This window comes from Balaenoptera physalus (genome assembly GCF_965194825.1).
Source record: "Balaenoptera physalus genome assembly, chromosome: 8".
Taxonomy (NCBI): Eukaryota; Metazoa; Chordata; class Mammalia; order Artiodactyla; family Balaenopteridae; genus Balaenoptera; species Balaenoptera physalus.
Window position 1 is genome coordinate 106,199,566 of NC_138887.1, and position 27,952 is coordinate 106,227,517.

General features: G+C 50.0%; 1 protein-coding gene across 1 annotated transcript; it reads right to left on the bottom strand.

The window, feature by feature from the left end:
* Window positions 1-671: 671 nt before the first annotated feature.
* On the bottom strand, window positions 672-27,634 carry WDR91 (WD repeat domain 91). The gene is made up of 15 exons (XM_082472551.1): window positions 27,459-27,634; window positions 25,913-26,092; window positions 24,833-25,114; window positions 23,027-23,119; window positions 21,903-22,033; window positions 20,614-20,779; window positions 13,008-13,163; window positions 11,030-11,223; window positions 10,258-10,408; window positions 8,546-8,640; window positions 8,252-8,420; window positions 6,087-6,195; window positions 5,147-5,259; window positions 3,679-3,876; window positions 672-1,208 (listed from the first exon to the last, which is right to left on the bottom strand). Exons 1-15 carry the CDS (start codon window positions 27,579-27,581, stop codon window positions 1,044-1,046), a joined length of 2,325 nt encoding a protein of 774 aa, XP_082328677.1. The 5' UTR covers window positions 27,582-27,634; the 3' UTR covers window positions 672-1,043.
* Between the last annotated feature and the right edge of the window lie 318 nt (window positions 27,635-27,952).

The following is a 27,952-nucleotide window of genomic DNA, read 5'->3' on the forward strand; positions in this document are numbered from 1 at the left end:
ACTGCCCCTGTCAAGTGTCAGAGCCCGAGGTCCAGGCCTGAAATCCCACCGCCTCAGGTGGAAATGCAAGCGGGAGAATGGAGTCATTTTCTTGTTCCTCTCCACCCTGTGAGGGCATCTGCCTCTTCAAGGTCCCACCCCAGCCAGGGAGCAAAGGGCCAGGCTGTGGACACACGCGGATGGCATGAACCCTAGGTTCCAGGCCGGCACCTGGCCAACTTGCTCCTGTCCTCTGGCCACTCACCAGCAGAGGGCGCTGGTGGCCGGCTTTGTTCAAACTTAGGGAAGTGAAGTTGAAAGAATGGGAGGAACCACAATGACAGGTCCTGGGAAACCACAGCCACCCAGATGGAGAGGGGCAGATGCCTCAGACCCTGCACTTGTCCTAACAAAAGCTGCCAACTCTCAGAGAAAAGAAGACACCATGGCCTCCTTGACATGAGCCCAAAGAAACGGGAACGGCACAAACCTTGGTTAGCCGACGCAGCAGTAGAGAGAGGACGTCCTACTTCCGTGGCAGAGCAACAAGCAAACCTCCAATAAAGGTCAGCCCCATGGCTGGTGAGGTAAGAGCTGGGGTGCGGGGCCGAAGCTCACAATGACCATCACCAGGGCAAACGGTGAAGGGAGATGCTCTGCTGCACGCATACGTTCCAGAAAGAGACACCAGGTGACCCCAAGAGCATTCTTTTTATAAAAAAGAAAACTGAGCGAATATATACAAAATACTTTCAATCTCTTCTAGGCCAACAGAGCAGCCATCACAATGTTTCTCCTGCTTCCTGAGCTTTCCTCCCACCATCTGGAGCCTGCTCCTGGCAGAGGCCAGCGTGCCGATGTCTGGGGAACACGTGCCACAGTTCTACATGGCTCCCGTTCTCGTCAGGTGGCTGGACAGTGTCCGAGCCCCCTGGGCAGTCTCTCCCTGAAGACGCCCCACCCTGGCAGGGAGCCGGAAGGGGAGCGTCCTGTCTTCCTGCGCCGTCTCTGCCTGCCTCCCAGGATAATACTGCTTCCGTGGGTGGCCCTTGGGGCGGGCCCCATCAGACCTTATGGGCCAGGAGGGTGGTCAGCTTGATCTTGCCGTCCATGGAGGCAGTGAGGCAGGTCCCGCAGTCCACGGCTGTGCTCCAGTCCACAGTGACCACAGGGGCGCGGTGGCCGCCCAGGCTCAGACAGCTCTCCAGAACCTTCTCCTCCCCGCCCAGCTGCAAGGGGACAGGAGAGACGAGGTTGCATCATCAGGCACTGCTCACAAACACATCCACTTTATCCACTTTCAGTGGCCAAGCCGCCTCGAGCCTGGGGGCTGCCACCCCAAGCTGAGGACATGCCCAGGCACACAGGTCCCCCTTTCCAGAAAGTCTCAGGTTCGTTGCTTGGACCAGGAAATATCTTCACTTTCCCGACTATAGTTACTCCTTCAGCTGAAGTGGAAAATAAGTCCCTAATATGCTCTGAAAGACACAATTTTCCCTGCCACCTTTAACCTGCTGTGAGCCATGTCTCCTGCTCGTGCCCGGTGTTCTCTTCCAGCACCATCTACCGCTCCCAGCCTCATATCATGTATCTGCCTCTCTGTTTTACATTTGCTTCCCCCAGGGAACACCAGCGGCAGGAGGGCAGGAGGGCAGGAGGGCAGGGTCTTGGTGATTCCCTGCCGTGCGGCCGGCACACACCCAGAGAGCAGTGCTGGCACCGGAGGCCCTGGGTCAGGGCACAAACACGGCTCTCCTCTGTGCCGCCAGCACCTGCCGCCCGGGACTCATGTGCACAGGTGTGAGGGGTCAGAAGGTAATAAGGAAGGGAAACCAGGAGCAGACTATCTATCCAGCTACATGCAACATCCATGAGCAAGAGAGAGGAAGTATTCAGCCTTCACGGAGAAAACATCTTTAAAAATCATGAATTGTTTATAGATTGTAAAAATGGGACCTGAAAGTCATTATATTCCTTTAGTAATTAGACCCCGTTTTTGACATTTTTTAAATGACAGAGGAAAATCTTTACACCCATTAATTGGTTATAGAGAAAGTCTGACTGCAAACCTTATGAACTGATCAGGACAAATGATAAAGCCCGCACGATCAAAAATAAAATAATATACACACATACACACACAACACACAATCATACAGAGAGCAAAGGAGAGCCCACCTGAAACTCAACTAAATCTAAATAATAAAATAAAATTAGGCTTGTAAACAGAAAACTTTTTACAATATCTCCCGATAGCAATTACAAGAAATTATGGAGCTTTATATGAAACCGTCACACCGTACACCTTCAGTATATACAATTTTTGTCAACTGTACCTCAATAAAACTTTTAAAAGATTTTTAAATGTATATATTTAAATAAATAAGTAAAAATAAAGTGTGGAACTAATTTTTAAGGAGAGGGCAAGAGCCACCCAAATCATCACCATCTGCGGAAAAGGGGAGTCTGGGTGACAGTAAACCCAGGCTTCCCGGTGCCACATTCAAGGTCAACAGTCCAGAAGCCTCCTTACTTCCCACTTCAGCAGCCCCCTTCCCCCTCACCCCACCGTGTGCCCTTGCTCCTCTCTGCCCCGTGGAGCCCCAAAGCCCGCCTTCCTCCACATCCTCCCAACTCCTCCTCCTGCTCCTCCAAAGGCCTCAAATCCACAGACAGCCCCCCTGCCCAGTCCTCCCCGAGGACTCGGCCCCCAGCCGGCTTCCTCCCCTGGGGGCCCTCAGCTCTGTACTGTCGTCACTGTTGGGGCTCGCGTCTCGTTCTAACTTGAGCGTGAGCCCCAGGAGAGCGGGGCCACACTCTCCGTCTCCTGTGCACACTGCCCGGGGCCTAGGACACGCCCGCAGGCAGCTGCTGTCCAGAGCACCGGCTGCCCGCTGGCTGTGAGCCACGCGAGGCGAGCTCGGGGAGCCCCAGAGAAAGAGCATGCCACTCCATCACTCTACCTGCAGACGAAACACCGCCAGGCAGAGAGCTAACACTGAGGCTCAGGACTGAATCCACGTGGCAACGCGGAACCAGACCATGTGCTTAGGCCACGACACAAATCCTCATCCCTAGTCCATTTGGTAGCACTAGTAACATAGGAGAGATTTATAATTCCGTTCAATCATATATCCAAAAAAAGGTACATGAACCAGAGAGGCTGTGACATGAGAATTAAAATAAGCAGATAAACTGAGTGGACAACTTACATCCCGCGTGACAAATCACACCCCCGGATTTCTGTCCCAGCCATGGATTGTAACGTCCTTGACCCACAGGACCTCCCATAAACAATAAACCTACACCAGATTAGAGTACCTGAAACAGACCACCTAGGCACCCTCCTGTTTGGGGTATGTCCCCCCAAACCAACCTACAGCCCTTCTCCCTAGCTCTTGAGGTTTTCTATAGTTGGTATTATTCCCAAGGAGGGAGGCAGAAAAGGGACAGAGTCTCGTCCAAGGACAGTGACGGGGGAGCAGAGAGGACGGACACGCCACACTCATGCCCACTCCCGCCTGCTCCCTCGAGCCGGCCTGCAGCCGGGAGGCCCAGGTGCCGTCCATCCCGGGTCAAAGGCTTCTCCACGGCCATCGGGGAGGGACAGAGACTGGGACAGAGACAGGGACAGAGGCTCGAACTCAACCGGGCCCAGACCTCCGAGGAGGAATCTCCCTGCCACCAGCCGCCAGGTACCTTGTAGATGACGCCCCCTGTGGCAGAGCACGTCAGCATGTAATTCCCCTCCGAGTCAAAAGCAAAGAGCCGGCCCCGGGGGACCTGGACCTGCTTGTAGCCGCTGTAACCCGACAGCACGAAGGGGCCCGTGGCGTCAGCGGGGAGGCCGTACTCGGACACCTTCAGGCCGCTCTTGTGGATGTTCCACTGGATGAACTGCAACGGCAAAGCACAAGCACGGCACTCTCAGCGGGCCGGCAACAGAGCCCGGGTCCGGGGGGAGGAGAGAGGACAGGCCCCGGGAAAGAGGAGGTGGGTCCACAGGCCCCGGGAAAGGTAGTGAGATGACCACCCAGTCCCGACTCTTCCCAACACAACTTAAGCATTTTCTTAAGGGAAGACAATCTAGAAAGAGTCAGCCACTTCATGTCAAAGCCTGAACTTTCTCTCTGGCCTGACTCCAAGAAAGGGAAAAGGCAGGCAACAGCCTTCGCCTGGATTCCCATCTCTCAAGCAAGAGCAATGCTCCAGTGATTGTTATTATTACTGTTGTTGTTGTTTTCATTATTAATATTACTGTCAGGGTTAGAACCCAACTAGATTTTTCTTAAAAATAGGACAAGTTCCAAATACACTTCCAGTTTCTCAGCAGTGCAATCAATGCAACACGAGCAATGAGGTATAAGCTGAGCTTCACGCTTTGTAGCGCAAACAGCCCTTTAGCCCACCCCAGGGACAGGCTACCTGGGTGTGACCACCGCTTAACTGAGAATCCTACTCAAATAAATAGGAAGTAGAGCTTTGATGTAAAAATCCCTTCTCATAGTTTTCAAATGAAGAATTCATTTGGTAATTACTGCCTTCATTGGACAATACAGGTGGATAGTATACAATCCAAAAGGTACAGGAGGGTACACATGAAAAGCTAGTCTTTCTCCCAGCTCTGCCTGCCCCAGCTCCCTTTCCAAGGATCCTAATGAATCCTTCCAGAGAGAATCTAAAGGGGGCACTTATTTTTACTTTTTTCCCCAGCTTCCTTTTTACATTTCTTGACTCTGTTTGGGTGAAACTGTCTGCAGCCCCCAGCCCCAGCAAGCTCTACATATCCATGCTGTGACCACCCAATGACCAAGCTCACTGAAGTACATCCTGGCACCCCTGGCACCCCACTGAGTCAGGTGGGTCAGTGAGATGAGTCCTTTTTGCTACAACCAGGAGGAAGGAGGTAGGTCTTTCCCTTTCATAAGAACAGTCAACTCCCACTGAACTCATTTAAACCTCACAAAGACCCTGTGAGACTGGTTACTATTTTCATCTCTGTTTTACAGATGACAAAACTGAGGCAGAGGCCCAAGGTCACAGAGCTAGTAAAAAGTATGCTCAGGACTGGAACGCAGCCCGTCATGCTATTCTGGTGCTCTCTAGAATCTCAGATGCCTAAGCCAGAGGAAGGGAGCTTCCTGACCCAAATCCCGTTCCCACCTACCTTCCCGTCCTCGCCAATGCTGTACACGGTGTTCTCATCGTAGCTGAACTCCACAGAGTAGACCTCCCCGCAGTGGGCCTTCCAGCTCATGGCGCACTCGTGCTGCTGCATGTCTGAGGCAATGAGACGCCACTAGGATTCCCGCCCAGGCCCTGGGGAGACATCTGCCCACAGCAGGAGGTACCTCTCACCCTCCCTCTGCCCCGTGGGTGGCAGAGGGCCTCCCAGACCCGATAGGAGTCACAGAGCTGACCCCTGGTGAAGAGTGGGCACTCAGTGCTTCATTTTACCAGTTCTCTCCTCCACTGTGCCTTGTCTTCTGCTAACCAATCTTAAACGGAAGCTTCTTTCACTGGGTCAGAAGTCAGGTTCAGGAATCCCTGGGTGGAGCCTGAGCTCATCTGGGGAGCCCGTAAGTCTAGGAGGACACATAAGTCCTTCCTGGGAGGGCGCTGTAACTTCCCACCAGGGAGCCCTGGAGATCGGTTAAAGATACGGTCCCCAGGGCCTTCCCAGACCCTCTCACTCTGGTCTCCTGGAACAGGCCTGGCGTGAAGAGCTTTAAACAGCATGCCAATGACTCTGACGCACACCGTTCTACTGCTCTCACGGGGACAATGAAGTGGTCACACCAAGAGGACAGGACGGCACGACCCTCTCGTATCCTCTTGGATCTCACTCGGGCCATGAGGACTCAGATCCAACAGCTCAGGACTGGAGGACTGCTAAGCTCCACCCGCCCCGTGTCCACGGACACGGACCACGTGCAAGGTAATTAGGGGGTCCTGAAAACAGCAGACTCTGGCCAGAGTTAAGTGCTATTACAAGCATCTTGAACTGGGGTTTTGCAATAGCCTCTAGTCCAGCTGGCAAAAACCCAGCTCTCTTCCCCGGGGCATCTGAGGAGGGGACCAGGATGGCCGTGAGCAGGCCTGCCTACCGAACAGCCGGAGGACACCATCAGCTGCCCCCGTGACCAGCAGGTTCCCGTTGTGATTGAAGGCTGTGCAGTTGACGGCAATGGGCTCCGGATCCAGGGAGAACTGGAGCTAGAAAAAGGACACACTAAATTTTAAAATGTAAGATGGTAATAAACCAAATTTCAAAACAGCTTCTGTTTGAAAGGGGGAAGGAGACCAAGATTGAGGAAGGGCACACCAGGGCATAAAAAGTGTCGGTAATGTCCCACTTTTAAACCGTGGTGGTAGGTAGGTGCTCATTTTACGGTTCTTCTCATTATTCCGTACACCTATGATTTCAATATTCTCTTCTATGTATTCAATATTTAACGAAACATTGAAAAATAACAAGTGAACATAAAATTACAAATCACGACAAGTTCTTAGCACAAACTAACAAGATTAAAAAGGACCTAATCAGACTGGGTGGGTATAAAGGGGAGCACCTACGAGATGCTGGAGGACAGATGTCAGCCGGATGGAGTGGGGTAGGAACGCTCTCGAGAGGGGACAGCATGCAGGAAGGGCGTGTGGCTGCAGGACGAGGAGGACAGGCGGCGCCAGGAGGCTGGAGCAGCAGGGAGGGCCAGGCCAGGCAGGGCTGCAGGGAGTGTGGATGGGAAACCTGGAGGAGCGGGAAGGAGCAGGACGTGCCCCGTGTCTGCCCATCCCCCAGGCGCAGTGTGCCCGGCGGGCAGGCGGGCGCCGTGGTGGGAGCTGTCCAGCAGCTGTCCAGCTGAGGGGCACTAGTGGGCATGTCCCCGGAAATGGACAGAAGCGTTCAGACTGGAAACAGGTTTTGGAGGTGGAACTGACAATGTCTGCTCCTGGACTGACTTCAGGGTGAGGGAGAAGGCTGGCTCCAGAAAGGCACCTGGTTTCTCAGTGGGACGCATTTGCCAGGACGAGGGAGCTAGAGAGCAAGAACTGACGTGGCAGGGTGGCCCTGACTGGCTGGAGAGACCTGCGAGGCTTCCAGCTGGGAACAGGAAGGTGCAGAAAGGCACAAACGGAACACTCGGGACACAGCCACCAACAAGACAGGGACACTTCAAGTGTCCGGTACCAGCAGGAAACAAGCTGCTGCACGTAAGGGCCTGACCGAAACTGATTCTCTCAAGAAACACCACTGCCTTTTAAACAGGTGAGTGTAAACAGCACTGAAGCTCTCAGGATTCAGGGTCATAGCTGTGAGCATCTGCTACTGTTCTGCCTGGGAAGGCACCCTCCGCTCCTGGGGAAGGTGAGCCACAGGCCCTGTGGGCAAGCTTTCTCAAGACTGTCATTTCTTAAGAATTCGCATGTGTTCTCACTGCTTCTAGCTGCTGCTGCAATTGTTATGCAATTGTAAGTTAAGAGGGAGTCAGAAGGGGACTCCAGTTGTCTCCTGTAAAATAAACCACTTGAATGCATAATACTAAGTGAAAGAGGCCAATCTGAAAAGGCTGTCTGATTCCAACCATATGATATTCTGGAAAAAGCAAAACTATGGAGACAGTGTAAAGATCCACGGTTGCCAGGGGTTGGGGGCAGGGGAGAAGACTACATCGAGCACGGGGAAATTTTAGGGCAAATACCCTCTATGACACTGTACGTGTCACTACACATCTGTCCCAACCCTTAGAACGTACCACACTAAGACTGAACCCTGATATAACCATGGACTTTGGGAGATTATGATGGTCAGCGTAGGTGCATCAGCTGTAACAAATGAGCCCCTCTGGTGGGGGATGCTGACAGCAGGAGAGGCTGTGTGTGTGGGCAGGGGGTATATGGGGAATCTCTGAAACTTCCTCTCAATTCTACCGTGAGCCTACAACTGCTCCAATAAAAGAAAAGAAAAAAAACTTTAAATATTAAAAAAATTAAATTAAAAAATTTTAAATAAGCCAAAAGGGCCCGATCAGAGGCTGTGTGTGAACCCTCAATTTGCGGCATGATGCTGAACGGCTTTGGTTGCTGGCAATCTGCCCCACTGGAGAATTACTACTTTTCAACACTTAAATGTTGAAACCTCCTCACAAATCAAAATGTTGACGAGCCCAAAGCAAAGAGGGAAGAGACCTCAGAAACAGGGGGCAGCACAGGCTGTGTGCCTGCCCGGGAGTGTGACCAGCCCCAGGGAGACCATGGGGCAGGCCCGCACCTGCTGCTTCATGGTTTTCGTGTCCCACAGCAGCAGCTTGCCAGGAACCTGGTTCGTGCCCTTGCTGCCGATGTCTGGTGCGGACAGGTCCATCTGGGCAGCAAGGCTCGGAGCTGCAGCTGAACAGACGAAAGAGGCCCCGCTGGGGCTACACGCGAGAGACAAGATCCTGCAACACACGTGGGGCCGGGTCAGTGCTCCGCCCGTCCACAGAGGGAGGGGGAGCGGGGCTCGGAGGCTCGGCCAAGGTAGGCCCGCCGAGCACAGCAGTTGAGGGAGCGGCCTCCAGCGCACCTGGGCATATCATCGTTGATGCTGATTTCACAGAGGTTCTTCTTGGCTTCCGTGTCATAGAGGCGCACCGTCCCCACACCGCTGCCCAGCAGGAGCTGGAAGGAGAAGGGGCGGGAGAAGCGAAGGACAGCTCTGGGTCAGGCCCGCTCAGGGAGGCCCACTGGGGGGCCAGGCCCACCCCTGTGCGGTGGGCCAGGCTGCGGGGTGAGGCCTGCCTCCACTTCTCCAGCTAGTTCAGGGGAAACCTGGCTACAAAGGACCTCATTTAAAACTTAAAGACGTCACAGGTGACCTTGAACAGAAGCAAAACCACAAAAGGAATCTGTGGAAGAGAAGCTCTATTGCTCCTCAGGTAGAGCTGGAAATGAGACCCTCTGCCCACCCTCCGTGTCTTCCAGTTTAAATCCCAGCTGCCCCAGTCCTGCCCTCTGGCCCCTGATCCACCACCACCTCCCTGGGCAGTGGCCCCAGCTGGTCACTGGGCTGGGTGACAGCCCCATTTGTGTGTCCTGGGGACAGCTCTGGCTCTGGGCCTATAAAGGCCTCCAGAAAAAACAGAGGAGGCTATCCTTGTGATTTACTTGGTGAAAACTTCAAAGACAATAACGAGGACCGCCAGAGGAAAGCACCAGAAGCAGATCTGAGGGTGTCCCCCAGGAATATTCCCTAGAATATGGTCTCAGCATTCACCTAGCAAACTGACACTGGTACAGGGTAAGCCCCGAGATCCTAGTGCCATAAGGATAATTCCTGCAGTTGTCAAAAATTATTAAAAATCAAGGTCTGGGGGCTTCCCTGGTGGCGCAGTGGTTGAGAGTCTGCCTGCCGATGCAGGGGACACGGGTTCGAGCCCTGGTCTGGGAAGATCCCACATGCCGCGGAGCAACTAGGCCCGTGAGCCACAACTACTGAGCCTGCGCGTCTGGAGCCTGTGCCCCGCAACAAGAGAGGCCACAATAGTGAAGAGGCCCGCGCACCGCGATGAAGAGTGGCCCCCACTTGCCACAGCTGGAGGAAGCCCTCGCACAGAAACGAAGACACAACACAGCCACAAAAAAAAAAAAAAAAAGACACACTGATCCATATTTAAAAAAAAAAAAAAAAAAAAAAAAAGGTCTGCTCCTTGGGCTGCTGGGTATGATCCCCTCCAAAATGGAATACGGTGAAAAAAAAACAAAACACTATAAATCAACTTTATCTCCTTAACTACAAATTCTATGTCAAATATTAAAGTCCAGAGGGAAAAAGCACACTGTGCTAACACCACTGTGGGAACCCCAGAATAGGACACACCCCCTCCGGCCTGGCGCGGGGAGGGGTCCCAGCAGGAGGAGGAGCAGCGGAGAATGCTCCTGGTGGGTTGTCAGAAATGTGCAGGGACGGCAGGAGCTGTTGGGGAGAACAGGGAGTGAGCCGGTCTCTCTGCGGGAAGACGAAAAGCAAGCCAGACCACCGCACACAGGAAGAAGGCCTCTGCCATCGGACAGGGTCCCACTGCAGCCTAATTCCAATTCCTGTTAATCCAGTAACCTCCAGATAGGAGCCTGCTGGGACAGTCCTGGATGTGAGGTCCCTGACTTCCCAGTGAGAGAGAGAAGGGAGGGGCTCGTCTTGGAGGCCCCAGCCAGGCCTGCGGTGCTGGAGCCCCTGGGGAGCGCCCTGGAGGGTTCTTCCCTTAGACCACAGGTCCAGCAACAAGCAAGACCACTCACCAGCCTGTCCCGCTTGGTGGCCCACTCTAAAGAGAGCAGCGGCGACTTGGAAATGGAGGATGCCTTGGTCTGCATGATGGGGTTGAAGGACCACACTTTGATGACCCCATCTACGTCTAAGCTGGCGACCCTCCTCCCCGAGCAGTCCACTCTAAGATGAGAGAAAGAGAGACGATGTTAGCATCCTTGCCTTGGTCCGCCGTCCTCTTCAGCGCACCCAGAGGATTGCTTTCCTGACTCTCCTGCTGAGAGTCAAATGCCCACACTGCAAGGATGGGCGTGAGCTACTTCTAGAAATATTCATTCATTCGTCTGTCTGAGAACGACTTACAAAGCATTTATTCAATATTATGTGCTGAGCCCTGTGGGCAAGATGCACACAGCCCCGCCCTCGGCACTCCTAGTCTCTAGAGACTGAGAGCCTCCTGCGTCACGTCACGGCTCCGGAGCCCATCACGTCCATCAGAGCAAGGGATCACCTACCCTCTGGGCGTTACACCCCAGGATCAGGAGTGGAGAGGCTGACCCGGCCAACGGCAGCTCTCGGCAGGACCCCAACGGCAGCTGTCCAGCCCTCCTCTGACAGTTCAGGGGTGACCACGGTCCCTCGGGGCCATCCCACCCTCTGCATCTCTGTTACCTGTCATCATCCTGCTTGCCACACCTTCACACGCACAGGCTGAAAACCGAGGCTTCCCGGGGAGCCCAAACCCCAGGCCATCAGCCTTTCCCCCAGAGGGCCCTGGCCCCGGCCGGCCGGCCCGACACCCACCTGCAGTGCATGATGGAGGAGTGGTGCTCTCCGTACTCCTCCTGCCCCAGCACGATGAACGGCTGCTCGGGGCGGACCCCCCCACCCTCAGCGGCTGCAGTGGGAGCCCGCGTCAGTGTCTCCAGCACCTCCACGTGGAGCTCCGGGCAGGGCTCTGCCTCCGGGCCACCAGCTTCAGGCTTCTTCTCTGCACACTGCACCAAGCAAAGGGGGCACAAGTCAGCTGTGAGGGGTCTGCACTGGGCCCAGCCATTCCCCACGTCTGGGGACACACTGCGAGATGTCTGGGACGCCAGGCCACAGCCCTCGGGGGAGGATCCTGGTGGTCTCGGGGTCTAGAAGAAAGAGCTCTGAACTACAAGAGCCTGCTCTGCTGGCGGCCCCTTCCTAGAGGCCCTGCTCCTCTCACAGGCCCTGCGGAGGGAGTGTGGGCCACAGGCTCCCGGCCACAGCTGACGAGACTCGGGACACGCACCACCTTGACAGACCAGGCCAATGATAACAAGAATCAGTTAGTGAGTGAGTGCCTACTGCATTCCAGGCGCTACGTGAATATGGTTGATGGTCTCATTTAACGCTCCCCCCCCAACCATTTCTGATCCTATTATTAACCCCACTTTACAGCTCTGGAAAGTAAGACTGAAAGCAGAAGTTAAATAACTTGCCTAAGATCAAGAGCTGGCCCGGGGTAGGATGCGGATGTGGAGCCGGGTCAGTCAGAGGTAAGCGTGGCCCCTCGCCAGTGCGCTGCCGTGCCGACCAGCACCTCCTCCTGGGAGAGGGGTACTGAGAGACTGGGGCGACGGGCCAGGCACAGAGACAGACCCGAGCACAGCAGCAGAGCCAGAGCAAGGCGGGGCACCACGTGGCACCCCACACACCCTGCCACCCGGGAGGGCGGCAGCCGCCCGTCTCTGCCGCAAGTGTTGGCCATCACGGTTACTATCTGCTCACCCAGACGTAACCCAGGCCAGGGGGCACCAGCCAGGGCACTCTCTACCACCCGCGTGGTTCCTGAGGCTCCTCTAAGCACTCCTTGGGGTCCCAGAAAGAGCAGTTCTACAGCAAAAACAGAATGGAATGGAATGGAATAGAACAGAAGAGAAGAGAATAAACAGAGAAACAGAGACCTCCGAGCTCACAGAGGTACCTTAGGGGAGTGGCTGAGCTCAGGTGCGCCTCTAATCCTACAGCACAGAAGGATTTGAGATCCGAGCCGTAAGGGTCTACGCTATCGAACCAGAACCAGCACAGGGCTGCTAACGCCAAAAAATGCCTTTAAAACAGGCAAGTAGCCTCAATTAGGAGATACATGGTCAACAAGGTGACTTAGGCAGTAAATCCCTTTTGCCTTCAATCCAGAGTATTTGACCGAAACAGAAGCAGCTTATACCACCAGGAAGAGCAGACCCCAACCTATATTCACTAGTGAGAGGAGTCCCTGAGCTCACGTGGCAAGGGCCCGGGGCCGCAGCACGACGCTGTGTGGACACGTGGCTCTCGGGGCAGCGGCTCCAGCAGGGAGTGCAGGAGAAAGTGATCCTGTGATTGAGCAAGTCTGGGAGATGCTGGGTTAAACCAAGGGAAACAGGTCTCTCTCCCACCGACTCTGAGTGCCCGTGACATGCTAACATGCACGGTTAACCTAAGGGAAGGACAGAGCATGCAAGGGGTCCCAAACCAATTGTTCACAGAGCTCATCTTCTGGGAACATTTTCAGAGGCCTGCATTTTATGGCCCCTGTTTAGGGAAACTACATCAGGAAGAGGGATCACTGGAGAGCCAGGTGGTTTTGGAACAAAACAACCAAAGTGCAAGCAATTAAACCCAGTTAGGCAAATCCACACTCTACACAGCAGAAGAAATCAAGAGAGGTAAGAGCAGGCCCTACACTGCCCCCCCATTTTCCATGGCTCTCCACCATGTAGCCGCGTGGTGTCCCTGCAGGCGTTCGTGAGACGCCAAGGCCAAGCCATACCTGCAAAGTCATGGAGAAGAGCTCCTTCCGTTCCTTGCCATGGTCCTGCAGGCGCCGCTGGCGGTGCTGTGACCAGCTGGACTCCCCAGTGGCCAGCCCGCTGAAGAGGCTCTTCCCATCCTTGGGTGCGCATGCTGGCTCCCTACCCTTGGTGCTCTGGAGGACGAGACACCAGGCTGTGAAAAGTCTCTTCCTACCTGGGCCCAGGCCATGACACCTGGGCCAGGAGGGGAGCAGGAGCCAAGGAGTGGACTCTACCCTTACTCCTGGGTAAGGTTCCTCCCTGGCCATGCTGAGAGGTAGTTAAAATGTTACTATGTCAGCCCATGAGCAAAGTCAAGGGCAAAACATAAGCAGGCTGGACCTCCTCCTTTCTGTTCCCCACTCCCCCATCCTGAGAGGACAGGTCCCCAGCACTTCTCCACCTGCCACACCTATCACCTGGAGGTAATACATATATATCTCCTTGATCTAACTGGAACAGTTAACTTTATTTAGCTTAGCACTTACTAAGTGACAATTATGAGGCAGATCAGACCCTACGCTGGGTGTTACAAAGATTTACAAGCAATTATATGTTTGGGCAATACAGCAAAAAAATTATGCAAAATAAAATCACCCCTCTGGAGGGAAAAAGGAACACAGTACCCTCTTGTTTTGGGCCAAGTGCATGACTAAACCAGCCAATGATAACAAATATTGAGGTATTTGGAAATGATTACTAGGCAACCAGAAAGTCTTAACAGAAATTGTTGGAAACTCAAGGCCTTTTGAGCAAGATAAATTGGACAAGAGAGAAATTCGCATCTTCTGGCTCCTTTTCATAGCAAGAGAGATAAAGTCAACCAAGGTTACAGCAAATGAACTCAGTAATTCCCACTCCTATAGAGACTGAAGATTCCTAATCTAGAGCTTTTTAAAAAGGAGCTGCCACCTCATCACCTTTCCAAATTATCTGGCTGGTTTCATTTTTTCCACCCTTATTCCCACAAATTGTGATGGTCACACTCCTACCCCCCCAACACACACCTTTTTTTTTTTTTTTACACTCTTAGCAGAGGGATAGGATGCAAACAGCTGCTCTGGTTTGAGACCAACCTCCTCACAAATCATTTGTACACAAGTCCTAAGTAAAGAGAATAAACTCAACCAAAGTCTATTTGTGGGCTTCTAGTTCTTCTACTGGTTATTTTTTATGTTAACACTAAACAACTTAAAATGATTAACATATGTTCCTTGGGACCCCGGAGTCATGTGAACAGTTAAGAAAGGAAATTTTAAAGGCTATTAGTTTACCTGGAGCCTAACTGGGGCTGACCTACACAGGATTGGTTATTTTTGGTTTTCTGACTGAGGCGACCTCCATTGGTATCTACTTGTGCTTGTAACAGATGTTTTCTCTAGGAAGAGTATTTGATTCTCTGAATTCTGACTTATTTTGGGAAAAGTAAAGCTCTTAGTTAAGATTTTTAAAAAATAACCTAAGAAGAAAACCAACAACAATAATAACATCAATATATATTACTCATTGAGCATTTACCATATGTAAGGTGCCATGCGAAGAACCTTACAAACATTCCCTTAAAGATGAGGCATTATTTTAACATGGGGAGCAGATGTTTAGAGAGGTTAAGTTACTCGTTTTACACAGGGAGAACTGGACAGAACCAGAACTTACATCCAGATCTGACAGCGGCCCCAAACTCTGAGAAACCTGAAGAAAGAAAAACCATGATGGGAGCACATGGAAGAAAGTGACACTGAATAGAAAAGATAAGAAGAAATGTCATAATCCTGGAGCAAAATAACAACCAAGATAAGGCCCTTCTCTCAGTGCTTCCAGCCGTTCTTGAGAAGTATCCCGTGGTCCATGGAACACTGAATAGGTCCCACAGTTTTAGAAAGTGGAAGATGACTCCTGTTACCTTCCCAAAAGTAAGAGGTGGTCCTGAGGTAACCATGGTCCCTCACACGGTCCCGGGGTGGGCAGTGGGGTGGGGGGTGGTTCACTCCCTAGGAGGAGATCCAAGGATGCCAACCTTCATTACACAAATCTATTAATTCCTCCCTGTATCTACTCATCCAGAGGGCAAACTGCTCAGACTAAAGAGTGCCACGGGGGAGGCTATACTTATATCAGACCAAATAGACTTTAAGCCAAAGACTGTAATAAGAGACAAAGAAAGCCATTATATAATGATAAAGGGGTCACTCCAACAAAAGGATATAACATTTGTAAATATTTATGTACCTGACATCAGAGCACCTCAATATATAAAGCAAATATTAACTGACCTGAAGGGAGAAATAGGCAGTAGAAAATAGTAGTAGAGAACTTCAATACCCTACTTTCACCAGTGGATAGATCATCCAGACAGAAAATCACTAGGGACACACTGGACTTAAAACTGCACTTTAGACCAGATGGACTTAAGAGACATTTACAGAACATTCCATCCTCAAGCACACATGGAACATTCTCCAGGACAGATCATATGTTAGGCCACAAAACAAGTCTTAATAAATTTAAGGAGACTGAAATCATAGCAAGCATCACAATGGATGAAACTAGAAATCAATTACAAGAAGAAAACTAAAAAATTCTTAAATATGTGGAGCCTGAAAAACATGCTCCTGAACAACCAATTGGTCAAAGAAAAAATCAAAAGAGAAATCAAAAAATATCTTGAGACAAGTAAAAATGGAAACACAATATACCAAAACTTATGCAAAAGCACTTCTAAAAGGGAAGTTTGTAATAACACCTACATTAAGAAGAAAGACCTCAAGTAAACAGCCTAACTTTACACCTCAAGGAACTAGAAAAAGAAGAATACATGAAGCCCAAATTTAGTAGAAGGAAGGAAATAACAATGATCAGAGTGGAAAACAATGAAATAGACTAAAAAGTCAATAGAAATGATCAATGAAACTAAGGGCTGGTTTTCTGAAAGTTAAACAAAATAGACAAAACTTTAGCTTGATTTACCAAGAAAAAAAGAGGACTCAAATAAAATTAGAAATGAAGAATTCCAAAACACGTCTCCAAAAGCTCTAACATTTTGATAGACAAGACAAAAGAAGAACTGACAGCAGAGGCCATGTTTTCTGGACTTCAAAGGTGGCTATGGGAACTCCACAGCTAGCTATAAAAATACTGCTGAGAGGAGGAGGAAGATCAGCTTCCAGGGTTGACGGCTATTTTCCAAAATAGTGGGATCCTGGCAAGCAAGGAAGTCTCGAACAGCCTGGCACAACTATGATTCAGGTTTGACAGATTTATCAGCCTGACCAAGAGATCTTTAAACTGGATATTTGAGAAGGAAAAGAACCCATTTAATACTGCATGCATTCCCAAAGAAAGTACACAGACCACAGGGGTATCCCACCTTGGAACCAAAGGTTGGGAAGGCTGCAGAGCAGGGACAGGCACTTGGTGGCACACCTGTCTTTCCTTACTCACCTGCTACACCTGATAAGTGGTGTTTTTTCCTTTTCCAACACGTGGTTTTAAAAGTGCTCAATTCAATTGGCCCAAACTGATGGAATAGAGAGGCTCAGGATAGACTTCAAATTCCTCTAGCTGACACAAAAGCCACTTGTAACCCTTCCCCAGCAAATACATTACAACATTAAGAGAAACAAAAGCAATGTTTCCCTGTCAAGTCAAGATGGCAAGGAAGTTGTCCAGTTTATCATTAGGTTGGGGGCTGGACAGTACTCTGAAATGAAAATTCACACAGGCATTAACATAAGGCACTGCAATAAATTAAGAAGAACTGTCTTTATAATGATAGGGTAGTTTACACCAAAAGAGCTATAGACCTAAGTGTGACCTATCAGATCCTGCTAGAGAGAGCTTCTCCTTAAACTATATCTAAGTTATTTACGAAAGAAGGGCAAACATCAAAAAAAAACACTAGTATGCTAAAAGCTGATGAATGCAGCCATCCACCAAACACCTAAATAAGTAAGTTAAGGTAAACTCGTGTCTAGCTACAAGTGCATATAACTTAAGTAAATGTTCACTGTGATACAACCGGTAATTGAAAGTTTTATTTTAAGAGCAAACCTCATAAAAATCTTAACTACTGGATTCAGATAACATTCCAACAGTCCAAATTATATTGTCATATTCTACCATAATCTACCTGTCTCCTACAGTTCAGGAGAGGTATCTTAACCTATGTTTTATCATTTGACCTTCTTGCTTCTCACTCTAGGGAAGGATCTAAATTCATTTTCGGTGGCCTGAATACAGCTTACCAGGCAGTCATCCAAATGGAACAGAGAACAAGTTCCAGTAATTTAGGCTCACCTGAAGCAAAATAAAGACACCCAGAAGACAGGCCCTAGTAACACAGAAATTGCAGAATGAAAGACGGGGAAGAGGGCTCCCTTTTCCCCATCCTGCTAAGATCCATGGAAACAGCCCCAAGGGCAGCATTCTTACTGCTGATGTCACGGGAGCTATAAGGTAGTTTGATACTAATAAGAGTTACAAACACAGAAGTCTGTGGTCGCTTTGCTTTCTTTGCATTACAGCCAATCAGAGGTTATCTCTATAATAACCATAATTCCTCCTCACAGTCCCAAACTGACTGAGTAGTTATGGAAGGAGTGGAATTATAATTGGAGGGGAGGATGGGGTAAAACTGCAGTGGGGGAGCCTGCTGAGAGGTGCCCACAGGGGCTTCTGTCACAGAGATCCCAGAAGAGCTTAGGAATTGTGGTTTTACAGCTACTTCCATGTGTTTCTAAAATTTTGCCTCCGGATTCATATTGAAAGCACAGAGAGTGTATCGCCATAGACTCTACATCTATAATTTTATGAACTTTTCAGTGATAACAACAACAGTTACAGTGACCAATCACAAGTGGGTAAAATGCTGATGTGATTGAAACTTACAATGCTATGTATAAATAATATTTAAAATAGGAAAGCCTATCATTTTATGTATTGCTAATTTTTTTTATAAATTTATTTTTTATTTATTTATTTTTGGCTGTGTTGGGTCTTCGTTGCTGCGCGCGGGCTTTCTCTAGCTGCGGCGGGCGGGGGCTACTGTTTGTTGCGGTGCATGTGCTTCTCATTGCAGTGGCTTCTCTTGTTGCGGAGTGCAGGCTTCAGCAGTTGTGGCACGCAGGCTCAGTAGCTGTGGCTCGTGGGCTCTAGAGCGCAGGCTCAGTAGTTGTGGTGTACGGGTGTAGCTGCTCCACGGCATGTGGGATCTTCCCGGACCAGGGCTCGAACCCGTGTCCCCTGCATTGGCAGGCGGATTCTCAACCACTGCGCCACCAGAGAAGTCCCTGTATTGCTAATTTAATAACACAACTCACGTTGTTTCGTTTGCTTATTAAGAGTAAAAAAGAAAGAAGGCGCTCTGGCATGGTAGTAGTGAGGAAAAGACTACGAGCTTAATATGCACTAACGAAGCCACGTGGCTGATTAAAAAACCAATGTCATTTTCTATTGCGTTAAGAGCAGTATAGCATTAAAATCACAGGAAGTGATCATACAGCTAACTGCATTTGCTATTGGTAAGAGAGCATCTTGAACTGTAAACTCAAATTTGGCCATCGATTGTATAGAGGAATTTAAAAATTAGAATGTCCCCCCTAGAAGAAGAGAACCAGAATGGTGAGGGGTCTAGAAATCATGCCACATGGGTAAACAGTTGGGCAGAAAGGAAGGAATGAACATAGTACTTAGCCTGGAAAAGACAGGAAGGGTTGTCCTAACCAGAAGCCTTATTCTAATAGCTCAAAGGCAAAGCTGAGATCAGTGAGTAAAAATCATAGAGGTTTCAACTAACAACTTTCAAACAGGCAAACATCCCACATGTACAAGCAGTGACCTCCCCAGCACAGGAGGCAATCAGTCACAGGACGTGCCCTCTCTCAATAGGAGGGTGGGCCAGATGACCTTTAAGCTTTCTCCAACTCTAAAATTCTGTGATTTTTCTTGAACCTCAAATATACTAGTTATCTTTAGAACTGAAACATCACTGCTGAGTCAAATGTATCAGTAAAAAAAACGAGTGACCCAACCACTGGATTTTTCAGATTGCAGACATTTATCATCTCCATTCAGGAAATGGAAAGAAAGCTGCCTCTGCTCTGTTAACCTGCCACACGGTGACCCAAGCTTTGTTTGAATATATTTCAGAGGTAAAGGAAGGCATGTTTTCTGCAAATTACACATTCTTACCTTTGTCTCCTGAACAAGAACCATACAAAAAATTTCCAATCCCATTTCACCCTCATCATAGGACACCTTAGTGCCTGAACACGTAAACATAAGGCCACAGGCGTAAGCCCAAAGACCCCGTCTCCGTATTTTCTTTTAAGTTAATGAAACTGAATTTCATCATTTCATGCACATTTTAAGGGACGTAGCATTCCATACGTCATCTACTACACTTATAAAATCTTGCACAGTGAAAGAGATTTGCAAAGCAAACCGTAAAACTTACTCAGCCACATTCTACAAAACTTCAGTTCTAATTTTAAGGTTTGAACTTCAAAGAAACAGTCGTAGAATAACCATGACTGGTTTTTGATGCCCCGAACCCACTAGATGCTAAGGTTGCAGTTATTTTGCATTGCTGCCACTTTAGGTCTCAGAACTGACTTCCCAGCTACAACAACTACAACTAAAATGTATTGCGTGCTTATAAACTGCCAGGCACTGCATATACCAAGGGCTCTCATATCAGCTCAAATAACTCTGCCGCTAGGGAGTGAATGCTGTTTTCATCATCCCAAGTGAAGTGGGATGAGTTTAAGCAATCTGCGCAAGGATGATAAACAAGGTACAGCTGCCTGACTCCAAAGCCCACGCTCTTTCTTCCCTGGTGTCCTGCTCAATGTCTGCACTTCAACAACAGTACTAAACCCAAGTGCTGTGCTAAAAGCCCCGACGCCCCAGTGGCAGCCTTGGGGCGGACCCCTTTCTCCCCAAGCAGCCCCACGCTGCTGCCTCACTTGCAACTGTCCTCAAGCCAAGGGTGGCAGGAGAGGAAGGCAGAGGTGATGACAACTTACTGTATCTGCGACTAATAAAAATATATTAAAAGGGAAACAGTCCCTACCCGAGCAATAAGGCATAACTATGGGCCTGTTAAAGTTTCACTCTGGCCAGCATTTCTGAAAGCAATGAATTCTGACCATCTCTGCTCGGAAAGCTACTCAATTTTGGACATATGCTGGCATAAAAGAAATTCTCTTGCAAGCTTCTATAAAAGTGAAAACTAGCAAAACTCCTTTGCAGGACCAGGAAATAACAACTTGTAAAAGAAATACTACACTGGATTTAGAAGTAACTTTAATTTAGTCTTTATCGACAAGCTACTTTATATCACCAAAAATCTAAAAGTCCCGAATTGCTTGAATTCACACTTGAGTAAGCAAAGCGCAGTCATAAGCACTCGTGAGCTAGAGGACGTTTATGAGAAACGGGAAGGGGCCCTTCAGGGCATACTTCCTCTTGTCACCATCCACCCTCCACCTGCAGGTCCTCAGGGAGGGTGGACAAGTCCCCACCTGACGAGTGGGATGTCGGAGGCCTCGCGGCGAGAGTTAGAAAGGCAGGACTTGCACTAACCTGGCCGCCAGAGGACTCCTTCCTGGCCGAGCTCTGGGCCTGAGGCGGGGCCTGGGCAGGCAACAACCTTGAGGGGCTCTTCTTACTCTGAGGCAGCAGCGAGGACAGGAAGCCCACGCGAGGCGACTGGGAGAGGGAAGCGTTCCTCTGGCTGCACACCATGGCTCTGGAGAAGCAGACACAGCACACGGTCGCGGCGCTGGAGGGGGAACCTGGCGGAACCCGGGGCACAGACCTCCCAGGCTATGGATGCTGCCGGTGACCAGGGCCTTGGCCAGGTTCGCACGCCTGGGCCTTAGGGCGGCGTGATGCTTGGTGCTATTGTTGTACGAGGGGAGCCAGCAGCCTAACTGGCACAGCGGTGAAGGCTGAAGGCTGCGGCTCTTCTTTGAGGGCCGTGGTAATGCTCAGAGCAGCGCTGTCTAATAGCCACTGGTCACATGTGGCACTGAGCACCTGAAACGTCTTTAGTCCAAATGGAGATGTGCTCGAGGCGTAAAATCCACACTGGGATTCAAGACTGAGCATGGAAAAGAGCGTTCAGTATCTCATGAATACTTTGTTTATATTCATTACATGTTCAAACGACATTTTGGGAAAGTTGGGCTAAATGAAATATATCATTAAAATTAGCTTTTTTTTCCTTTTTTTAACATAGCTACTAAAAATTTTTAAGTTCGATTTTTGGCTTGCACTTTATTTCCATCGGAGGGCGCTAGCTCAGAAACTAGAGCAGTTTCATCTGCTGCAGGACTTGGCCACATGCAGGTTTGGAATCTGACTGCCTGGGTTTGCATCCTGACTCACCAATCGCTAATTCTGTGACCTGTGGCACCTACGTCTCTTCAACTGCTATGATTCTCATCGCCTGGGTTTTCGGCTGTAACTAGCTGTTTTTTTAAGGTTGCTCAAATACCTCTCTTCCAACCTGCCTACCTTTCCAAACCCTGAGACAAGAGCATGCTTCTACGGAGAAATGCATCCACCCTGTGGTTGGCAATCGTGTCATCCAAGAGGCGCTCCTTTCAGGGCACAGAAACTTCCCAGGGCTTCACGAAAGCGGCTGTGATTATTAACCCAGGCTGCACACATCTGGATGTGCAGGCCCCTGGAAGAGCAGGCCTAGAGGCTGGGAGGTAGGGGACAACTAGAGGACCAGGGGCCCTTACTCAGAAAGCTCAGACAAGAACAGTGAGCAGCCGGGAGGCTCCTGGCAATTCCACGTCGTCGCCGGGAGGAGGGGAGAGCACAGGGGACAGAGGCGCGGAGTGGGCGCGGCACACACTCACGGTTCCGAGTCCCCCAGGCGGTCCATGTTGGAGACATAAGAAGGCAATCTGTGCTGGACTAAGGCCTCTTCCTCTTCTGGCTGTTGCTCCTCTTTCTTCAGTCGGTGGATTTCAGCTTGCAGTGCAAACAGCTGCACAGAGGTGGGGGTGAGTAAGATGGGGATCTCACCCGGCCTTCCCTCCCCTGGGGAAGGTTAGACCTCCCGTCACATCCGAAACCCAGCCACACTGGCTCAAAGGCCACCGGCCCTCAGCCTCGGAGTGCCTGTCTCACTCTCTGCAGACTGGAAAAATGGGTGAGGCTGCTGTTACTTGACTACAGGGAGGTGAGAAAACTAAAAACCGTTAGATATACAAAACCCACTTTTTTTTTTTTCTTTTTATCATTTGACTCGCTTCTTCCTGAATTCAGTGAGAAAAACAGTTCCACCCAATCCTGCTTTGCTCTTTGGAATCTACAAAATCAGACTTTGGAACTCAAATGGAAAAAAAAAAATTTTTAATGAAGCTCAGCATTTTTGACCTTTTGCCTGAAGAAAATTATACACACACCGCCCAAACCCAAGAATCTTAAACCCCCAAACCTAAACAGCTTATAACCTTCCTTTTTCTAAAAAATCCTCCCTTTTCTGAAGATGTGTCAATCTCAAGGTTAGAGAAATGCTCCTCAGGCAAATTGTAAAGGCAAATGTGGGTCCCCCGGAGCTATCATTTTACCAAACTAGAGAAACCTAGTTTCCCTTAGCTGAGAACAATTAAATCATATCTGGGCTGTAAACAATACAGATGTGGGGACAGGTGGAAAAGCACTAGGGGTGGGAAGCAGACGTATGAAAGCAGGTTAGATGTAAGGTGACGTCAATGCATAGAGTCTTTTTCCTCTTAAAATTTCACTCCTGTTACCGTGTTGTTCGCGCTATGCGACTTACAACATGAGCCTCACCTCTGGTTTTCAAAGACTTGTCACATGGCCCCCAAATCCCCAACACTGCCTTTCTGGTGACTCACTTTCATCTGAGATCAGTGCTTTCCTCTACTGAAATCAGCCCTCCATGGCTACTACCTAATTTTACACATGAAAAGCAGAAGTACTTCCCAAGGAGCAAGCATTGTTCGCAACAAACCTTCTGGCGCAGAACTTCATTTTCTTCCTGAACCTGGTTGGTCCGCTGGCACTCTGCATCGAAGTTCAGGATCACGGGAACTGGTGCACCAAGTTAAAGAATAAGCCTGCCTCTTAATCAACTTGACTGTGGTGACTATGTCACGATGTGTACGTACACCGAATCATCAAGTTTTATACCTTAAATATATACACTTCTTAATTGTCAATTATACTCCAACAAAGCTGGGAAAAATAGCCAATTAAAATACATATTCTAAAATAAAATTAAAGTCAAAAAATAAAAATAATAAAAATAAAATTCAAATCAAAAAATATATTCTATCACAAACTCTGCAATAAGATAAAACAATTCAATACAAAAAAAAGAAAGAATAAGCCTGCCTGCAAAACGATTAAAAGCCCTTCCCAAACTCTTGACACCACACCAACACCCTTGAACATGACACAGAGTAAAGACTCTGTGCTGTGGGCTCCTCACAGCTTTATGAATAGTCTCTCCCTTGACACCGGGCCTGGCCTGACTTCCTTCAGAGAGACTCACGGACACATGACAACCTGCCTGGCTAGCCCACAGAGAGGACATAAATCCAAACCTGACGCTTTCTCCCAAATGCCAGCAGTAAAGGGCTAGTATCCTGCGGGCTTCACAGCCAGCCTAAGCTTCAGTGACATGGAGCAAAAAGCCAGCCCAGTGGCCAGTGGCTCCGCGGGCACACCGCCACCTGCTCCACCAGCTGGGCAGAAGGGCTGGCCACTCGCCTTTCCCCTCCGCAGGTTGAGCCTCTCCCTGGCAAAGGTTCAGACTGAGAAGCAAGCCTTCTGCAGATTGCCACCCTAGGAGCACCTGCATTCTAGGTCACGGTGTCAGTCTTTCCTGACCACCACAAACAGCTTCAGTCCAGAGGAGCACAAAGCAGGCAGGGCCTCAGTACCCGGGAAGCAAACTTCCCTAGAGGGCCCCCGGGGTCAAGCCGTAACTGCCTCTGGGCTGGGCCCCCTGTTAGGTTTGTCTGAAAGCCCTCGGGATGAAGAGCAGCAGCAGAGAAAAGGCCAAGCTGGCACGGGCGTAATTCACACTCACCACAGCACAAAAGGAAACACTCCCTTCCTACCCCCACCAGAAGACGTTCCTCCCAGAGCCAGAGGGAGATGGTGCATGGGCCTCCACACGTCCAGTTTATCAGTAACTCACCAGACAGCCCCATTCAGACCAGACTCCCTTCTCCTCCCGCGGGGTTCCTGCTAGAGAGCACGAGTGAGCGAGGAGGGTGCCCTGGGCTTTCCACGACAAAATGGTAAACACGGTAGGCTGTAAGTTATTTACATCCTCTCTCTTAAATATCCACACCTATATTCTTCAAGCTGCTCTGTCCTCTGACAAGTCAAGGGACCCTGAGGTCATTATAAAGACAGTGACCCAGGCACTAACACAGGGAGGAAGTTCCAGCCCTAGAAGCGTTCTCACCTGCTACCTAATCCCAACAAAGGCAAGTGAATCCTGGGGGGCACAGGGCACGCACAAAGGGTGCTCTCGAGGTTGGCCGGTTTCGCTGCAAAGCAGCTCTGCACTGACCCCTGCGTTTGCTGAGAGAGGCCCTATTTGAGGGCTCCTATCCCCCCACTGCTAGTACAGTCCCCACCCACACATGTCCACTATTCAGCAGCAGAGCGGCAGAACTAAGGATTACAATTCCCGGCCTATGATCTCCGGCCTACCGATCAAAATAACCACAATCTGTCCAGCCCCCTCACGTGACACATGACAGTGATCCTAGGGCATTTTGTAGAAGAAATGACTGCATTAAGAGCAGCGGCCACTGATCATGTTGTCGGGCTGCCTCAGCCTGGGCCCCCAGCCCCGGGCAGCTGAGAGGATATGCATGCACTGAAACAGGACGCTCAGGAAGTTGTGCAGGGACACGATGAAGGTGTCGGCCCACTGGCGAGAAAAGTAGGCAGCAAAGATGGGGTTGGTGTCTGGGGATGGCAGGAAGGGCAGGACAAACCAATCCTTCCACTCGGCCTGGTTCTGGAGCTCCGTAGCCTGCTTTGCAAAGAACTCCTGAGCCTTGTCATTTCTGTTTGTCTGCCAAGACACAGAGGAGGTAGCAAGGAGGGGGAAGAGACAGAAGTCCAGAGGTAAGAATCTTCACCACCACACAGCAGAGAGCCTCTGAATATCGGCCTGCTGGGTAAATGGCCAAACATGATCTATAAACTCTATAAAATCAAAAAAATCATCACACTTTTCTCAAGTTCCTTGTAACTTCAAAGAAGGTGGTTTAAACTAAAGTCCTGAGGGACCTCCCTGGCCGTCCAGTGGTTAAGACTTCGCCTTCGAACGCAGCGGGTGCGGGTTCCATCCCTGGTCGAGGAGCAAAGATCCCACATGCCTTGGGGCCAAAAAACCAAAACATAAAACAGAAGCAATATTGTAACAAACTCAATATAAAGACTTTAAAAATGGTCCACATCAAAAAAATCTTCAAAAAATTAATAAGTAAAATAAAATAAAGTCCTGATGATAAATACCATCCTAAAAATTAATTCCTAGTTGATTTTCAAATAATCTAAGTGATTTACTCCCCCAGGTCAGCCATAATCTTTATTACTCAAACTTTAACCCAGCTACTTATATTCTTCAAAACGCCACCCAGGCTTACGTGTTTGAAACAAGAGGGGAAATAGGAATGAGGAAGACAAGTCCAATCATCTACAGATGAGAAGGAGAAAAAAAGTAGGAACACAGTCAAAAATAATTTGCACTGTGACTGTTTCACCCTTTCCCAGGAGTAACAGAGAGAGCTGTCCCTAGGCGTTAAAAGAAAATCTATTTCTGGATCAAAGAACTCTCTCCACCAAGAAATCCCTAAACCCAAAGCACCTGGATTGTGTAGACAAGATAAAAGCGGAACAGGCTGGTTTTCAGCTTGTTGATGGTGGGTCTATACATATCCTCCAAGCGGCTGAAGAGCCGACGCTCCAGGTAGTTCCAATAATCCCGAAGGGCAGCCAAGTCATACACCTGCATTAACTGCTGCAGCTGGTCCACAATCTTGTCCACCTGGTGAGAGAAAGATGAGATGGAGAAAGCGTTGAAGGACGGAAGGGAATTCTCTCCTCATTCCACAGAGTTAATACAGCTTTTTCCTCTTGCTGTGGCTTCTGGATGTTAAAAAAATTTTTTTCTTTAAGTTAGCAATCTATAAAACTTTCAAAACACAGTAACGTAATAGCTTTTAGGTTTTTTTCCTGATGTTAGATACGTGTTTTGACCCTCTACCAAGCATGGAAATTGCAGGTGTAAAAGCACCCTGGCCCAGGAAGAAGGAGATCTAAGTCCAGGGCCTGGATCTGCCTCTCCAGAAATGTCACTTCAACTCTCTGGTCTCAGTTACCTAAGATTTCAAAAAGCAAAAAACACAAGAGTGAGACAGTCTCCATGCCCCTCCTCCTAACTCCTCCATTCCAGGATTCCAAGGCTCATGGTGAGATGTACTGTCTCCTTCAAGTCCTCAAAGCACTCCCAAAGTCCTGGCAGCTGCTCAGAGTGTCAGCCAAAGGAGTCACCTCCTTGTGAGGAGCAATCATACCAGAGTACACAAGATGGAAAAGCTTTTGAATATTGATACCATTCCAACACACCCATTTTATAGATCAGGAACACTGAGGCTCGGACAGCTGAAATGATTCGCTTTTGCCACCACCAAGTAGCCACTAACTTCGGCAAGACAAGAACCCAGGTCTCCTAACTCCCCTCCAGTGTTCTTGCTGCTAGCTCACTGCCTCTCTCAATTCACCTGCCAACACCAACTGAAGCCAGCAAATATACACACAAATCACACACATATAAATTCCAAGAACTTCTTAACAGAAAATCATGTCTGAGCAGGGGAAGTATGTTTTCAAATGCACAACAAGGTCTTCCTCAATCGTGAAGCAAAACTGCCAATGAGTCACTGATAAAGCCGTTTCAAACAAACAGATACTTGAACCCAGCTAACATGTTGGGCTGCAGACCCCTTTGTTCCCAAGGCCATTGGAAGCCAACTTCAGAATACTTCTGCTGCCAAAAACCCAACCATCTACCCCACGTTATCTCCTAAAACCTCATCGCCATCCTGACCAATGACTGGCCAGCACCTGCTGAGAGGCTGGGGTGGAGAAGGGAGCCCCGGACCAGGAGTCAGGGCACCTGGGCTCCAGCCTCGGCGATGCTCCTAACTCGCTGGGCAACTTCAGGCAAGTCACGTCCTCTCTCAGGGCCTCAGTTCCGCATCTGTCAAGCGAATGCCGGACGCGCTGATGTCGACGGTCCCCCTGGCGCGGTGACAGCGCCGCTCCCGCCCTGGAGGGCAGTGCTGGGGGAGAGCCAGCTCCGGGCTCCCTCGGGGCCGCCTCTGCCCGCGCCGCGCCCGCCGGCCCCTCACCCGGAACCCCTTCTCCTTGTCCGCCTTGATCTCGGCGTCCAGCTGCCGCAGCGTGTGCGTGAAGCCGCGGAAGAGCAGGTACTCGCGGACCAGCTCGTCTGTGCGCTCCACTGCCTCCGCCATCTCTGCGCCAGCGCCGTGAGGGGCCGCGGCGGACCAGGGACGGAGGGGCGGGGCCGAGGCCGCGCGGGGCGGGGCCGGGCGCGGTCGCCGATCACGTCACGCCGCGGCCGGCCTACCAGCCCGCACGCACCGCTCGCCGCGCGTCTGTGGCCCCGCCCCGGCCCCGCCCCGCGATACCATCACCCAGGTCCAAGAGCGAATGAAAGAAGCACTGCCCGCCGGGGTTTTCTGGCAGCGCTGGCAGCGGCTTTGTCATCTGAGTTATTGAAAGTGGCGGCTGCCGTCCAAGTCAAGTAGGACTGGACCTTGGAGATTATCCCAGATAGTCACGAGGCGGGCGAGGGGCTGAGGTGCCCTGCTCGTTGGCATTA